Source organism: Anguilla anguilla, chromosome 12 (genome assembly GCF_013347855.1).
Source record: "Anguilla anguilla isolate fAngAng1 chromosome 12, fAngAng1.pri, whole genome shotgun sequence".
Taxonomy (NCBI): Eukaryota; Metazoa; Chordata; class Actinopteri; order Anguilliformes; family Anguillidae; genus Anguilla; species Anguilla anguilla.
Genome location: NC_049212.1, coordinates 16,148,288 through 16,164,265, shown reverse-complemented (window position 1 = coordinate 16,164,265; position 15,978 = coordinate 16,148,288). Strand labels below are relative to the sequence as shown.

The 15,978-nt window shown below is 39.8% G+C and overlaps 1 protein-coding gene across 1 annotated transcript; it reads left to right on the top strand.

Moving 5' to 3' along the window:
* Window positions 1-205: 205 nt before the first annotated feature.
* On the top strand, window positions 206-14,913 carry LOC118209001 (ATP-binding cassette sub-family G member 4-like). The gene is made up of 15 exons (XM_035384077.1): window positions 206-788; window positions 4,558-4,793; window positions 5,111-5,228; window positions 5,410-5,542; window positions 7,493-7,543; window positions 7,759-7,904; window positions 8,309-8,432; window positions 9,209-9,323; window positions 9,591-9,736; window positions 10,027-10,125; window positions 10,538-10,706; window positions 11,012-11,112; window positions 11,876-12,034; window positions 12,508-12,626; window positions 13,388-14,913. The coding sequence occupies exons 2-15, from the start codon at window positions 4,568-4,570 to the stop codon at window positions 13,611-13,613; spliced, it is 1,932 nt and encodes a 643-aa protein (XP_035239968.1). The 5' UTR covers window positions 206-788; window positions 4,558-4,567; the 3' UTR covers window positions 13,614-14,913.
* The last annotated feature ends 1,065 nt before the right edge of the window (window positions 14,914-15,978 follow it).

The following is a 15,978-nucleotide window of genomic DNA, read 5'->3' as shown; positions in this document are numbered from 1 at the left end:
AAACATCGTAAAAAGGAAATAACTGCCATTCTGCTTTATATAATATAGCCGATTTGTATTGTACACTGTTTAATTAGAAAATATACATCGCCCGTTAATAGTTCGTAAAAAGCCACTGGCTCTTTAACAAACTGCCTTAGAATAAGATTCCCGCAGACATATCGCCACAGAAACCCCACCAGTAACGCCCTAGACCCGACCTGGGTGGATGAGATAGATGCCTGGGGCTGTCCAGATAAGGCGACTGTGTACTGATTAAGTCTTGCGGTACATAAATTTAAGATCAAATTGTAATTACGGGAAACGACGCCACATACAAGCAAACACAGGCACACGGGCACAGATGCACACTAGCTGCTATCTGAAAGGAGTTCATTTCTCTTAACAACAAGTTACTTTTTACGTGTGACCCTGGTTTGTTAGATGGTACACTGGGGTTGGATGGCACACATGTAGCATTTGCGATTAAGTCTCTTATTTTATTATTTGCACAGTCCACGATAGTTGTGTCTGGACAGAAGCGTCATTTCGATTTAATTACAATATATTACCCCCGGCATCGCAGAGCTCCAAGGGCAGACGACCGTATTTCCATCACTTCCGAGCGGAAAGCGTAGATCGGAGTATCGTTGCATTGGAGACCTGCCACTCGGTCGCGCCCCTGAAATCTTTTTTTGCCTTATTGTAGGTTCATTCGCGACCTACAGCGTCCCTGGCACGTGCAGAGGAATGAGTAGTTTTTTGCCTCATTTGTAAGGACAACAGAAGGCTCGTTCATCACGATACAGGTAGGTAATTATTGTCAATTTAAGTTTATTATTATTATTATTATTATTATTATTATTATTATTATTATTATTATTATTTACCTTCATAGTCTTTGCAAAAATGATAGGCCTACATACAGTAGGTCCTAATTCTGAAAGTATTTTATCACGTTTAGCAACTATTTTTTTAATCTGATGTGTTGTAATAGCCTATAACCTATTTTTTATATGTGCGATTACTAATAGCTTACTCTCTATGAAACAGACAACTACCATATCTGTTCAACTTGAGAAATATGGGCTGTGTTTTAAATATGTTTGTCCCGGTTTATTGTTACTGCTGAAAGTCATACTTTTTGGGATTCGACAGCTTGCGGGCTGTACTTCCACAGCAAACGTGTTTGTATTGAAATTCAATTCATGCGAGGCTGTAGACACTAAATAGGTTGACAATGGGATTTTATTTATTCACGTGACCTGAAGTGAAAATCCGGCCTGTACTTGGTCTGCAAGAAGCAATTTAATGCAATGGTGTCTTTTTACTCGCCTGTTCTGCCTCACACATATATATTTTTTAACCTATGTGTACACTTACAACCTGTTTAATAGGGAATTACATTTTGACCTGGAACAGATGGCACCAGTGACACATGAACTGTGCTCCGGAGTTCTATAAGAATATTATAAGAGTTTGCTTGTCCTCAGTTGCCCGCTTGGGTCAGATTCATGGTAGCTGAATTGAAAAACTGGATATGTTTGGAAAAAGAGGGGCTGAAAAAATCAGCTTTCTGAAGAGGCTTTCTGAAACCAAACTAAAGTCATTGAGCGTAAACATTAATGCATTTTTTTTTACAAAGCAAATCAGACTGTTATATAGCACTTTTCAGAATATGCCGCTCAGCTTTTCTAACCAACAGAAAAAAGAGGATAAAATAAACCAAAGTTCAAGGTAAAATTAGGGCAACAAAACGTCAACAACATTTATAAGACAATATTGAAAAACACAATAAAATTAAAATGACAATAACATTGAATTAATTCATAATTCACCCAAAGGTTAATCTGAAAAAACTGCGTTTGTGAAAAGGAAGTGACTTAAAACTGTCAATCATCTCTGCCCACAGGGAGGGAATTCCAGAGCTAGGGAGCCCTCACAGAGAGAGATCTATCACCTTCAGTTTTTAGTCTGGAGCTCAGGACAGTCAGGAGATCACTCTGTGAGGACCTGAGCAATCTCCCAGAACTAAAAGCTCTGAAATATGGGTTGGATGCTAGGCCATGCCAAGCTTTAAAGGTAGCTGATAAAATTTTTAGATCGATTCTAAAAATAACAGGAAGCCAGTAGAGTTTGGCAAGGATTGGGGTGCTATGTGTCCTTTTACTGCTCGTAAACAAAACACTTGCTGCTGAATTTTGGACAAGCTGGAGCCAGGATAATGCATAATTACTTAAGCCGAGATAGAGAGAGCTGCAGTAATCTAATCGAGATGAAAAACAAAATAATAATAAAAGCCTACGACGAGAGTACAATAATGGAATAAAATTTGGCGATCTCAACCTCACAAGGCTAACCACGACAGGGTTAGGCCTGCAGTACAGCTGGGTCAAAGGCCACAAAGTGTCACAAAGTGCTTCACAATACAGGTAAAAGAAAGCAAATTAAAAATGAAATAAACAAATAAAAACAGATGTAAGTAATTATAATTATTATGTAATGAATCATTAAGAAAATAAATAATCTGCTGTGGCTATGCTCTGTGCGGTAATGCTCTTTATTGGACACTGCAGCACTCAGTGCACTTAGGCATTATTCAGCTCCAGGAGCATCCAGTCCTGTGCACTGTGTGTGATACAGCAGAGATACACAGGCTCCCGGGGAGCCCTCTGGAGAATGTGAGACTTCCTCTCCCCCACATTACCTCATTATCTGTAGCTGCCATTACAGGGATCGTAGGTATAGAAGCAGACACCAGTGATTCTGAACTCAACATGACAGTTTCCTAAAAACATACAAATACCAGTAGGCTCTCGTCTGGTTGTGATATAAGGACTGTTGTGATAGAGTATTGGCATTGTACTTGCAAATGATAAAACAATTACATTCCAGAAATAAGTGGACCTAAACAAACTGCATCATCAGATGTGGTTTTAAGCTGATCACCACTTTGCTGGAAGGCTTTTGCTGGCACTGCAAAAATAATAGGTATTATAGCTCATAGTTTGGATATGTAAGCTCATTGGAATTGAAACGTAGGTGAGAGTAATAACGTATTGCCAAGTGAAAAACATTTAATTCAATTACGTGACAATGAGCTTGTAAAATCAACTCTACTGTGCTCCCAACCAATAAATCGAGAAAAGAAATTGAACTCAGACCTTGTTCTGAGCTATATGTTGGAATAATAGTGGAAGAGAGAACTGTGTGTTGCAGAAGGCTACTGTATGAATGTATTTAAAATAAAAAACACACAGAAGTTAAAAATAAAACAGCCAAATCTGAAAGCAAAGCCAGCTGTAGACCAAAGAACATCCTGTGTGGTTTGGGATGTTTTGAGTGCTGAGAAAGTGATGCTGACACAGAAAAAAGAGTGGAAAAGTGGATGAAGTGATGGAGAAGTAGATGATGACCCGACATGAAATGAAAGGATGAAGAGATAGAGGAAAGGATGTTAATAGCCTTTATTTGAAGAGCTGTGATGGGCAGCTCATTTTGCTTGTTAGAACACGTTACAATTTTGTAACATGTTACTTTGTTACTCAAATCACGGCCCCCAAGGACAAATAACTGCTGGTTTTCCGCCCTCCCTTTACCTGGGAGTCAGGTGTGAAGACAGTCTGGCCAATCAGTAGCACTAATTGCTCAGCAAATTACCTGGGGGGAAAGAATTTTCCCCTAGGGCCGGATTTGGATTTGAGGTCCAGATTTGCGTTATCCACATTGGGTCTACGCAGTGAAAATGAAATTTGCGCACTTTCCTATGTCAGGTAGGAATAAATCAAAGAAGGGATGTGCATGGGAAAGGAGATCAAGCATATAGATCCAAAAGTCCAAGCGCAGGCAACTTTCAGATTGATTATTTTTATTTATTTTTATTTTTCCATAGATTGCGTTGTTGCCGTTCTCGTTGTTAGTGTTAATCAGTTTAACCATCAGGGTCCAAGTTGAACTATGTGGTTGTTCCCTGTACTTGGACCGGTACTTCTCTCTAGGGGTTTCCTGGTTATGGTTATACACTTTGTTGTACGTCGCTCTGGATAAGAGCGTCTGCCAAATGCCTGTAATGTAATGTAATGTAATGATTATACCATTGTCGCCAAAACAGTTGGTAGTCAGATTGAATTATTTTAATGCTTTGGATTGGTAGGGTTTTATTATAAATTGGGTTAGATGAATAAATAAATAAATTAATTAATTAATTGATACATTTTGCTGTGAATCAAGTTTTAATGAACATTGAATTTTATTTTTAAGATTTAAGAATTTAAAAAAAAATTAATAATATATTATCATTATCTTATCAGTTGGACTAATATGCCATAGTTACAGTACAGGTCTTTTCAGAATTTTTGCCGCTTTCAAAAAGTGTTGAAATGACTTTAGTGTGTAGAATATTTTCAATATATTTTTGTATAAATTCTATGAAAATCAAATTTGATGAGCTCAGTATAATGTTAAGAGTGAAGCTTTGACCATAAATGAAAGACTTCACACACCCAAACTTCTCTCAGATATCAGTGGAATGAAGAGATCTGTGACCTGGTTTGTAAAATCAGTGTGCCTCTATTGCAGCACACTGGTAATGGCGGGGAAGTGCTTGGATCCCGGGTCTGTGGGGATCTCTGTGGAAGACACCGTGTGCAATGGTGCTGCGCAGGAGGTGCCCTTGCTTGCGCGCCTGAAGAAGGTAGAGAACGACATCACGGAGGCCCAGCGCTTCTCCCACCTTCCCAAGCGCTCCGCTGTGGACGTGGAGTTCACCGAACTCTCTTACACCATTCGCGAGGGCCCCTGCTGGAGAAAGAGAGGTATAGCAGTAATCAGCCCTGTCTTCCATAGTAATTAGTAATGTCCGTAGTATTCAGCCCAGTTCTAGTCTGTATGTGTGATGTTCTCTCTATGGAGCATCTGGAAGTTACAGTTTATGAAATTAGCTCCCTACAAACTGATTGGCTCTGACTGGAAAGTTTAACCATCACTATGTTAGGTCAACGGGTGAGTCAGCTGGAATTTAACCTCCAATTGTTAATACTTTATTGGGTAGTACTGTGTGTTAATGTATGTTCAGTATGCTAATATTTCTACTGTGCAGTCTTAACAGATCTGATGTTCTCTCATGCTATAGGTTACAAGGCCTTGCTGAAATGCCTTTCTGGCAAGTTCTGCAACCAGGAGCTGATTGGTATTATGGGGCCCTCAGGGGCAGGAAAGTCAACCTTGATGAACATCCTCGCTGGCTACAGGTGAGACCACATTATCTAGTGACACAGGTTACTATCCATTGATGAAGCAGGTTTAGAGTACAGTACCAGAGTTGTAATATTGTCTAAATATTATTTTATAAAATAGGTATTGTGTAACTATAGTTTGTATGCAAGATATTAAAATGGAAAGGTATTCAAATCGGCCCGCTCTCTCTCGCAGGGAATCTGGAATGAAGGGACAGATTTTAGTGAACGGGAAACCGCGAGACCTGCGGACTTTCCGCAAGATGTCCTGTTACATCATGCAGGACGACATGCTGCTGCCACACCTCACTACACAAGAGGCCATGATGGTGAGGTCACAGACACTGATTCTGGCTTATTTTAGTGTTTAACTTAATTGTTGATGTGAAGATGATTATTATGGAAGAGAGAGGCTGGAAGCACCAGCATTCATGCACGTGCTCTTTGCAAGGCTGTCAACTGGACCAAAATATTACATTTAAATATTGTATTTCAAAATATAGCAGTTATTCATTTATATACATTGCACAATTTGCATAATTATTTAATGGCCTTAAAATGTATAGGGCGCTTTTATGCACCGCCTGTTATGTGTAATATGTCCACAAGGGTGTGCAGTAAATGCAAAATGGCAAAGAACAATGAGTGAGCAAAAAGCTAGACTATCATGTCAAAACATAAAAAGCATAGATCTTAAGCACTGAACCACAATTTAACCCTTATTTTAAAATTAACACAAAATATTTTTTATTTAAGAATGACAAAATATGCTACACTGAAAAATAGTTTTAGTTTGGCAACCTGAATGAGCACAATTCTTATAGAGATTATTTTTATAAAAACACAAGGTGAATCACTTGTTTAGAGGCAAGTGCTGCCAGTTTATTATTATTATTATTATTATTATTATTATTATTATTATTATTATTATTATTATTATTATTATTATTATTATTATTATTTGCCAGCAGCCATACCACCACGCACTCTGCTCCTGCCGACTGGCTGAAGCTAAGCAGGTGTGGGCTTGGTTAGTACTTGGATGGGAGACCACCAGGGAATACTGAGTTGCTGCTGGAAGTGGTGTTGGTGGGCCAGCAGGGGGCAATCTTCCCTCTGGTCAAATAAACCCCAATGCCCCAGTGCAGTGACGGGGACACTGTGCTGTAGGAGATGCCGTCTTTCGGATGAGATGTTAAACCGAGGCCCTGACTCACTGTGGTCATTAAAGATCCCATGACACTATTCGCAAAGAGTAGGGGGTTCCCCGGTGTCCTGGCTAAAGTCCCAGATCTGGCTCTCGCAACAACTTGCCACCTAATCATCCCCTGATTTAATTGGCTAAAAAAATGTTCTCTCCCTCCCGTGAAGCTGCTCAGTGGCCAACAATAGAGGATTGCGGTTGTACCTTGCAGCTCCCAGTTATAAATGTGTGAAGCAGGGCATTGCTGCAAAAGAGCATCCGTGCTCGGCGAACCTACCCTGGGTAAATAAAGGTTAAATTAAAAATAATAATAATTATTATTATTATGGGTGACATAGCCCAGGAGGTAAGAGCGATTGTCTGGCAGTCGGAGGGTTGCCGGTTTGATCCCCCACCCTGGGTGTGTCAAAGTGTCCCTGAGCAAGACACCTAACCCCTAATTGCTGCCAGCGAGCTGATTGGTACCTTGCATGGCAGCCTTTCACCGTTGGTGTGTGTGAATGGGTGACTGAGAGGCAACAATTGTAAAGTGCTTTGGATAAAAGCATTATATAAAATCCATTTACCATTATTATTAATTATTTATGTATTTATTTATTTACAATGTTCCCTTCTGAAGAAAAAACTCACTCCACTTGAATAGAAGAATGAGCACATATAATACAAAAAAATACACATTAGAGAGTTAATTGTAACAATATATATTTTTTTTCCTTTTTAGGAATTAAATTTATGTGAATCTGATACTGCAACTCAGTTCTAAATTACTCTGAGGTCCTGTGAGGGTCACTGTTTCATGAAGTGTGTCTGACTGCCCTCTGCTTTTCAATAGAAGTACACATTGCAGTGCAGTAGTATAATTACTGCTGAGAGTTAGACATTTCTGTTCCATTCTTTGATAGGATAACACAGCTTTCTTTTTACTTTGCTTGGTCAGTCAACAAAATGTATTATTTTCATGTCTTGTTTTTAAATGGATTAACATTTATTTTTTAGCCTACCTCAACTCAGCTCAATTTGTGTTACCGCCGCATACAAATATGACATTTTCACATTGACTGTTTTTCCAATTCAGGTCTCTGCCAACTTGAAACTCCATGAAAATATTGATGTGAAAAAAGAGTTGGTAAGTCTGCGAGAACCTAGAGTATAGTAGGCTATGGTAATCTGAAAGTGCTGTTAACGGCAATATGTGCATGCCTGTCAAATACGTGTTCACTCACACCAGCTAAGCAGTCTAAATGTTCCAGGTAGTAAATTGGTGAGTTTATTACACACACTAATCCTCTCTCCGCTCCAAAATAAAGTCAACCTGTTTGCACACCTGTCTGACTCTGCCAGGTAAATGAAATCCTGATTGCCCTGGGACTGCAGGAATGCGCTCACACTCGCACCATCTCCCTGTCGGGGGGGCAGTGTAAACGCTTGGCCATCGCCCTGGAGCTTGTCAACAACCCCCCCGTCATGTTCTTTGATGAGCCCACCAGGTGAGATTCCATCGGGCGTGGCGTGGTCTCGGCTCACGGTAGGACTGAGATGTTAATCTCTGGTGTGGAGAACAAATGCTTTTGATTGATGTAAACTGGGTATGCAATGTTACACCCTTACCCCAAGCCATTTGGAATATTCAAATATGCTCAAACGTGAAGTACTTTAATGAATCCCTCTCTCACCCTATCTTTTTCTCCCTTTCTCTGCCCTGCTAAGATCTTAACATGTTTATATGTGTCGACTACTGTGTGTTTTCTGATGTTGGTATCATCATACATTCCACTGTTTTACACTATGTACACTATATCATTGTTGTATTTATATTGGAGTCAGAATTGTTATTATTATTATTATTTCTTCTTGTGTAACTGCTCCCCCCCACCTCTCCTGGGCGTGGCAGTGGCCTCGACAGTGCCTCCTGTTTCCAGGTGGTGTCACTCATGAAGTCACTGGCACAGGGTGGGCGGACGATCATCTGCACCATCCACCAACCCAGCGCCAAGCTCTTTGAGATGTTTGATAAGGTGCCTGACCCTAACTGTAACCCAGCACCAAGCTCTTTGAGATGTTTGATAAGGTGCCTGACCCTAACTCTAACCCAGCACCAAGCTCTTTGAGATGTTTGATAAGGTGCCTGACCCTAACTGTAACCCAGCGCCAAGCTCTTTGAGATGTTTGATAAGGTGCCTGACCCTAACTGTAACCCAGCACCAAGCTCTTTGAGATGTTTGATAAGGTGCCTGACCCTAACTCTAACCCAGCACCAAGCTCTTTGAGATGTTTGATAAGGTGCCTGACCCTAACTCTAACCCAGCACCAAGCTCTTTGAGATGTTTGATAAGGTGCCTGACCCTAACTCTAACCCAGCACCAAGCTCTTTGAGATGTTTGATAAGGTGGCTGACCTTAACTCTAACCCAGCGCCAAGCTCTTTGAGATGTTTGACAATGTGCCTGACCCCAACTAACCCAGCGCCAAGCTCTTTGGGATGTTTGATAAGGTGCCTGACCCTAACTAACCCAGCACAAAGCTCTTTGGGATGTTTGACTGGCCTTTATTTAAGGTGCCTAAAATAAAATATTCTGTCATTCCAAATGAAGATGACAAAGTTAATCTCATCGCCATAAATATAGCATTTCTATGGCATTTCTATAAGCTTAGACAATCTTTGATGTGAATACATTAGGATAGACTCCTAAGGTGCAATGAATTACAAGAAGATTAGCATATAAATGCATTGATGAGCAATGTTGAGTTGTGGGAGCTGCTGTTGTAACACCTGAAGCCATTTGTTTCCCCAGCTGTACATCCTAAGTCAGGGCCAGTGCATATACAAAGGGAAGGTGCCACACCTCATCCCTTACCTGAAGAACCTGGGCCTGCACTGTCCCACCTACCACAACCCTGCAGATTTCAGTGAGTGACCACACACCCATGCAAGAACACAGATAACTGTGGAAATGCACTTTGCAGACAATTGCAATGAACCAGAAACTGTAGCTTCAGTATATAGTATGTTCCTAATTATTTTCCCCTAGGTAATGAATGTAGATCGCACCTGCCAATGTGGACATTCAGTTAATGAATTGGTGTATATATGTACGTATGTATGTATGTCTGTATGGATATATATTTTTATGCATGTATGCTGTGTTAATTTCTCCCTGTTTGCATCTGGTGCAGTTATTGAAGTAGCATCAGGGGAATATGGAGACCTGAACCCTGTCCTGTTTGAGGCAGTGCAGGGGGGAAAGTGTGCTGTGGCGGAGGAAAACTCCTGTGATAAACCTGACCCTGCTTCCCAAACCTGCACCTCTCAGAACCTCGGTGTGAGTCTCCCACACTCACACACACACATACGCACACACGCTCACACATACACACACGCGCACAGACACACTCACGCACGTGCTTGGACACACACACACACACACACACATATACGCAGGCATGGACACATACGCATGCATGCATGTCCGTTTGGACACACACACACACACGCACACATGTGTGCATGTGCAACGCACACACACGCACACACACACACAAACACACATGCACAGACACAATGCTTACTCAAGTTGCCTGCATAAGTTGTTTAATTTTTTTATCTGCACAGGAACCTGGACAAACTGAGACGCACACATTTGCAACAAGCTCCTTGACACAGTTTTGCATTCTCTTCAAAAGGACCTTCATCATAATATGCAGAGATTCGGTATGCTATGAAAAATACACATTCTTTTTTATGAAGTCTCACCAACTGCCTTATTGTGTATGTAAATATAAGCAATCACATATTGGAACAGAAGTGAGTTTTGTTATTGAGGGCCAATAAAATAGAAAAAGAATCTGAAAGGAGTCTGAATCGAATCTTGAATAGAATCTGAAAAGAATCTGAACAGAATCTTGAATATAATTTGAAAAGGCATAACAGATAATAATTCTGCAATGCTAGTATTTAATTACTGAAGCAATGAATGGATTATGAAATGTATTAATAACTATAAAAATAACAACAACAATGCTAATAATAATAATGCTAATAATTATAATAATAATAATAATAATACCAGTTCTTTGAGGAATGTATGTATTAACCATTTGATGATCTTGCTGTCTCCTCTCAGGTGTTGACACATCTCAGAGTGATGTCACACATCTCCATTGGTGTCCTGATTGGCCTGCTTTACCTAAATATTGGCAATGATGCCAGCAAAGTCTTCAACAACACCGGCTTTCTCTTCTTCTCTATGCTGTTCATCATGTTTGCTGCTCTGATGCCTACTGTGCTTACATGTAAGAGGATTGACTGGGTGGCTGGGGTGGGGTGGTGTGGGGTGGGGGGTAGACACTAGACAGCTGCGCCCTTGGGTATTTCCATATTGAATTGAAATTCATCACTTTAGCAAATGTAGGTTTCAGTACATTCTCCATTCAAAACCTGTTATCTTTTGATTTGCAGGATATCATACAGATTATCATTACTATGTGTGTGCGTGTGTGTGTGTGTGTGTGTGTGTGTGTGAGAGAGAGAGAGTACGTGTGTGTGTTTCTCATGTAATGGTGTTTCATTTTGTTTCATTTTTATGAATGCCCTGAAGTTCCACTGGAGATGTCAGTGTTTCTTAGAGAACATCTGAACTACTGGTACAGCCTGAAAGCCTACTATCTTGCCAAAACAATGGCTGACATTCCATTCCAGGTGAGTGGTTCTGCACCTGTATGGAATGAGCACAGAATCTGTTTGGTAAATGCACAGAAAAGGCCAATGGTGATGATCGGTGACCTTATTTCATAAATATTTACCATGAGACTTGGAAGGAATCCCAGATCTGTCCTCTGGGACAAATATTAGCTGCTGCACAAATAATCACCTTACCTTACCATTTACAAGTATTATTATTACCTTTTTGTATATTATGTGTATTTGAACCACAGGGGAAGTCAATGAATCTAATAATGGCCATTTAAAATGACTTAGTATGAGCAACCATTAACCTTCCCTGGGGTTATTTTCTCTCATAGATGCCAAAATACCAAATGCCCATTTTTATTCAAATTTTTCTTATATTATCATAAAGAATATCATCAGGTTTAGTGGATTCTAATAATAGCACCATACATTTACTGTAACAAAGTGTGATTTATGAACATCAGTCGCAAATCTGCTTCCAAATTATTTGATACAGTTCAGAAGTGCACAGATGAGCATTTGTGTCTTCTGAAACATACTAGCCAGTTTCTTGTTCTTTTAGTAGACCACAGTCAGCACAGTCGGTGTGTCAGTGGTTTATTATTCTAAATTAGCATTAAATATAAAAGTGGGCACTGGAAGCATTGGAATTAGAACTAATGATGTGCTCAGCACAAGGCATCCTAACAATAGCCACAGATGCCTAGGCCTCAATCTCAACTGGTTTAAGAATTCCCTGGTGGACATGAGTGGTACTGCATCTCCTCTGCAGATCATCTGCCCGATCATGTACTGCAGTATAGTGTACTGGATGACGGAGCAGCCTCCCGAGGCCAGCCGCTATCTGCTCTTCATGGCCCTGTCCACCTGCACCGCCCTCGTGGCACAGTCACTGGGGCTCCTGGTTGGCGCTGCATCCACGTCCCTGCAGGTACTAATCATTAGCCTTTATTTTCACCAGCTACATTGTACATCATTTTAAACACAAATATATAAGATGTTATGGGGAAACTTCTCAAAATACATCAACGTAAAAGAGCATAATTCTGAAAACTGCGTACGCATAGTGCACATATACTGAGAGCTGATATTCTGAGATTAACATGCAGATTGTCCAGTAATGATCTAAGTGAGAAGCATTACGTTATCATTGTGTCTACATCATGTCAAACAATGACTCAGAAGAACATACAGTAAGAACCTTGTATCCGACTACCATATTTCTGCTGCGTACCTGTGATCTGAAATCATAACAACCAAGCTGATTAAGGGGTGGGATACTCTGTTCTAAATCTTGTGTGATTCCAGTATGAAAATGGAAATATATATTTTTTTAAACAATGTTGAGCTTTTTGTGTTGTTTGGGTGGAATGTCAGTACTTTTCCTCTTGTTGGTTTTTGCAGGTGGCCACTTTTGTTGGTCCCGTAACCGCTATTCCTGTCCTACTATTCTCTGGCTTCTTTGTCAACTTTGACACCATTCCTAAATATCTACAATGGAGCTCCTACCTGTCCTATGTCAGGTATGTCTCCCACAGTGAAACATGATTACACACTGACACAAAAGCCACAGAGATATGAGCTATATGATACAATAAGGATACAGAGTATCAGAGTTGAAAAGAGATGCTTTGTGTGTTAACTGCCCTTTGGAAAGCAAGGTGTCTCGCAATGTTTCATTGCAGAGGTATGCCCCTGCCCCAGAAAGCATCCGTGTTTTTTCATGTAGGAACACATTGTTGACCATTTTAATTAAAAGGGGTTGTTGGGTGGCTTATCCTGCTAAGACACTGGGTTCCAATGACAATGCTGTGCCCCATGGTCCAGTATATGCCCAGAAGCCTTGCATATAGTAATTAATCAAACTCCTGCCTGTGCCAGCTGTGCATAAAGTACTTTGGAGGACAGCATCTGCACATCTGCACTCCGTTGAACTGATACAGAATGTTGTAGCAAAAATGCTAATATACTAGATAACGAGCAATGCTAGTGGCCATGCATACACATTTTTCTGGTTTATAATGACATGCCATTTCCAAATTCACAAGTGCCAACTGTAAAAAATCTTTCACTATGAAGAGATCATATATTTTAGCACATGTTTAGGCTTAAAGTGCTTAAAGGCTCAAGGACAGTTCTTGGAAATGAAAAAGAATCATTAGCCATAAATGCTTGTGCCTAAAAATCACAAATCAAGAAAATGAGTGATTCTAAGATGAATAAGAAATGTGCCTTGAGAAATGTGTGTGCAGTATAGTCTTCAGCCATTCTTCACCTCCCATAGGTATGGCTTTGAGGGTGTGATTCTCTCCATCTATGGAATGAACCGCACAGAGCTGGAGTGTCCAGGGAAGGTGTGCAAATTCCAGAAGCCAGAGGAGGTTCTCCAGTTGCTGGATGTGGAGGATGCTAAGCTCTACGTGGACTTCATTGCGCTGGGTGTTTTCTTCTTCATTCTGCGATTGGCCACTTACCTGGTCCTGCGCTACAAGGTCAAGTCTGAGCGATAGGCCTCTTCCTGGACACCTCACATCCGCTGAAAAACCAACAAATGCGTAACGCTTCCAAATCCTTTTCCCACTTGTATTTTTTATCTTGCTATTCTTCTGAACTGCAGTACAGTTCGTCGCTAAGGCAACGTGATCCTCAGAAACTAAGAGTGGTTAGTTATAAAGCCTTCGGGTTTCACTAATGAAGGAAGCGCAGAAGCTGTGGAACTTGCTGGAAGAATGCACTGAAAATGGAAAAGTTTGCAGCTTACACATGCTATGAACTCTGCAAAGGCTGTCTAAGTGCCTGTGGGTCACATTTAAAGAGAAATTAATTCCACTTATAAACTGTGAATTGTTCCTTTTGTAAGGAGATGAATATTCTTTATTTTTTACATTTTGAATGTATTAGTTATTGTATAGATGCATTTTGTTTTTTTAATAGTTGTATTTTATACTTCATCGCATATTGTCTATCTGTCATGTCCTTGTCACACCTGTCAAGATGGTAAATTATGTTAACAAGAGCCCTATTCTGACTATTATTCTAAGATTATTTTTACACAAGGATGTCCTGTAATTGTAATTATTACCTATTACTCTGGTGATTTTAGCCCCTTCAGACTCTGCCATGTTGGTAATTTTTACCTGGCTGCAAAGTAAATTTCCCATCCTGAATTACCTACCATTTTTTTTTGAGGGGGGAAAGTAGATAACCAAGGTCTTCTGGTAATACTATTCTTGTGTAATATGCAGCAAAACATGTGGAACACAGTCACTAATTGGAGTGGGGTTACTGTGGATTTTTAAAATCTTGTCAGAATGCTCTGCTGGAATTACCCACATAATAAATAAAAAATACATTACAGAACCTCCTTGGTTCAAACTTAACCCATCAGTACAGGCCTAAAGACATCTACAGGAAAATTATTATTATTATAGTAAAATTAATCTGGTTATTATTAAATACCATATAATAAACAGAGCATGTCCTTGCAGATGACCTATCTGATTTGTGCAATCCTTTAATTATTCTTCTCTTCCAAAAGAGCTGTGACCTTGGTCCTTCCATGTGGTTGAATCTGAAAATGTGCTTGTTCTCTATTCAGATTAACCCATATATGAGCTAGACATTGCTAGTTTGAATCTGGGCTATGTCACTAGCCAACTATGATTATGGAGTCTACAGGCGGATATGTTCAGCTGCTGTGGTGGAGTAGGTGGCATATATATGATTCAAGAGCACAGTACCTTTGGCTAGACCAAACAAATGTGGCCAAACAAAATTATAAAATAAAATAAAACAAAAAACAAAAAAAAACCAAAAGCTTAAATAAGTTCATTCTATATTTACAGAGAATTATTTATGATCAGAAAGGTTTATAGAGTTTACTCACAATTATGAATGATAATATCCGTTTTTATATTGCTCCAATACATCTTTCCTTGAACCCACTGATCTCAGTTTGCATACACCATAGGAAATAGTCCGAGCCTAAATTAATATTGAATGCAATTTTTTGAGGAATGCTCCAAAAAACAATATGGATACAGTGCCCTCCACAATCGTGGGAATGGTAGAGTGAAATTACTTATTTTTGTTACATACTTAAGGCAGTTAGATTTGAAATCAGAAAATGAATGTGAGACAAAAGTACAGACAATACGCTTTTATTTCATGGTCTTTAATTGTGTATATGTTTTACCATTTCACAGAAACAGCTGTTTTTGTGTTGAGTCCACCCATTTTCAACTGTGCAAAAGCAAATTAATGGATGACTGACATGTGTTAACTACTGCTCAGACATTTCCTTTTGCATGGATTATTCACACATACAATAGCAGTGAGTGTCTAGTCTTGGTTTTAGTCTTTGTTTTTCTCTGTGGAGACTGCTTTTGGAGTCAGAGGCATACACCACCACGAGGACCAGAGAACTACCCATGACTGTAAAACAACTAATCTGTAAGGTGAGGGGGCAGGAGAATTCATTAAGAAGGACAGCACAGAAACTGGGTATTTAAAGTACAGCAGTTTGGAAAGTATTGAATAAGAAAGAAACCACTGATGGAAATAAAAAATGTACAGGTTGGCAAAGGAAGACAAGTGTAGTTGATGACAGACAAATCCTAAGAGCTGTGAAGAAAAACCAAAAAAACAACAGTCAGTAACATCACCAGCACAGTCTCCAGGGGCTGGGGTAAAAATGTCATAAGCCACCATACAGAGCACTTTGAAAACAAAATTATAGAGGCTACACTGCAAGATGCAAACCGCACAGCAGCAGCAGCAGAGAAAGGCCAGATAAGAAATCGCCAAAAAATACAGAGATGAGCCAGAAGAGTTCAAATATTAGACTTCATTGCTTTCACATTAATCCATTAACAA

What these genes read in the sequence shown, in the direction of transcription:
- LOC118209001 (XM_035384077.1), top strand. Translation starts at nt 4,568, where the DNA reads ATGGCGGGGAAGTGCTTGGATCCCGGGTCTGTGGGGATCTCTGTGGAA. An exon ending in AACATCCTCGCTGGCTACAG is followed by an intron (nt 5,229 to 5,409) that starts GTGAGACCACAT and finishes TCTCTCTCGCAG; the next exon opens with GGAATCTGGAATGAAGGGAC. An exon ending in CTACACAAGAGGCCATGATG is followed by an intron (nt 5,543 to 7,492) that starts GTGAGGTCACAG and finishes TTTCCAATTCAG; the next exon opens with GTCTCTGCCAACTTGAAACT.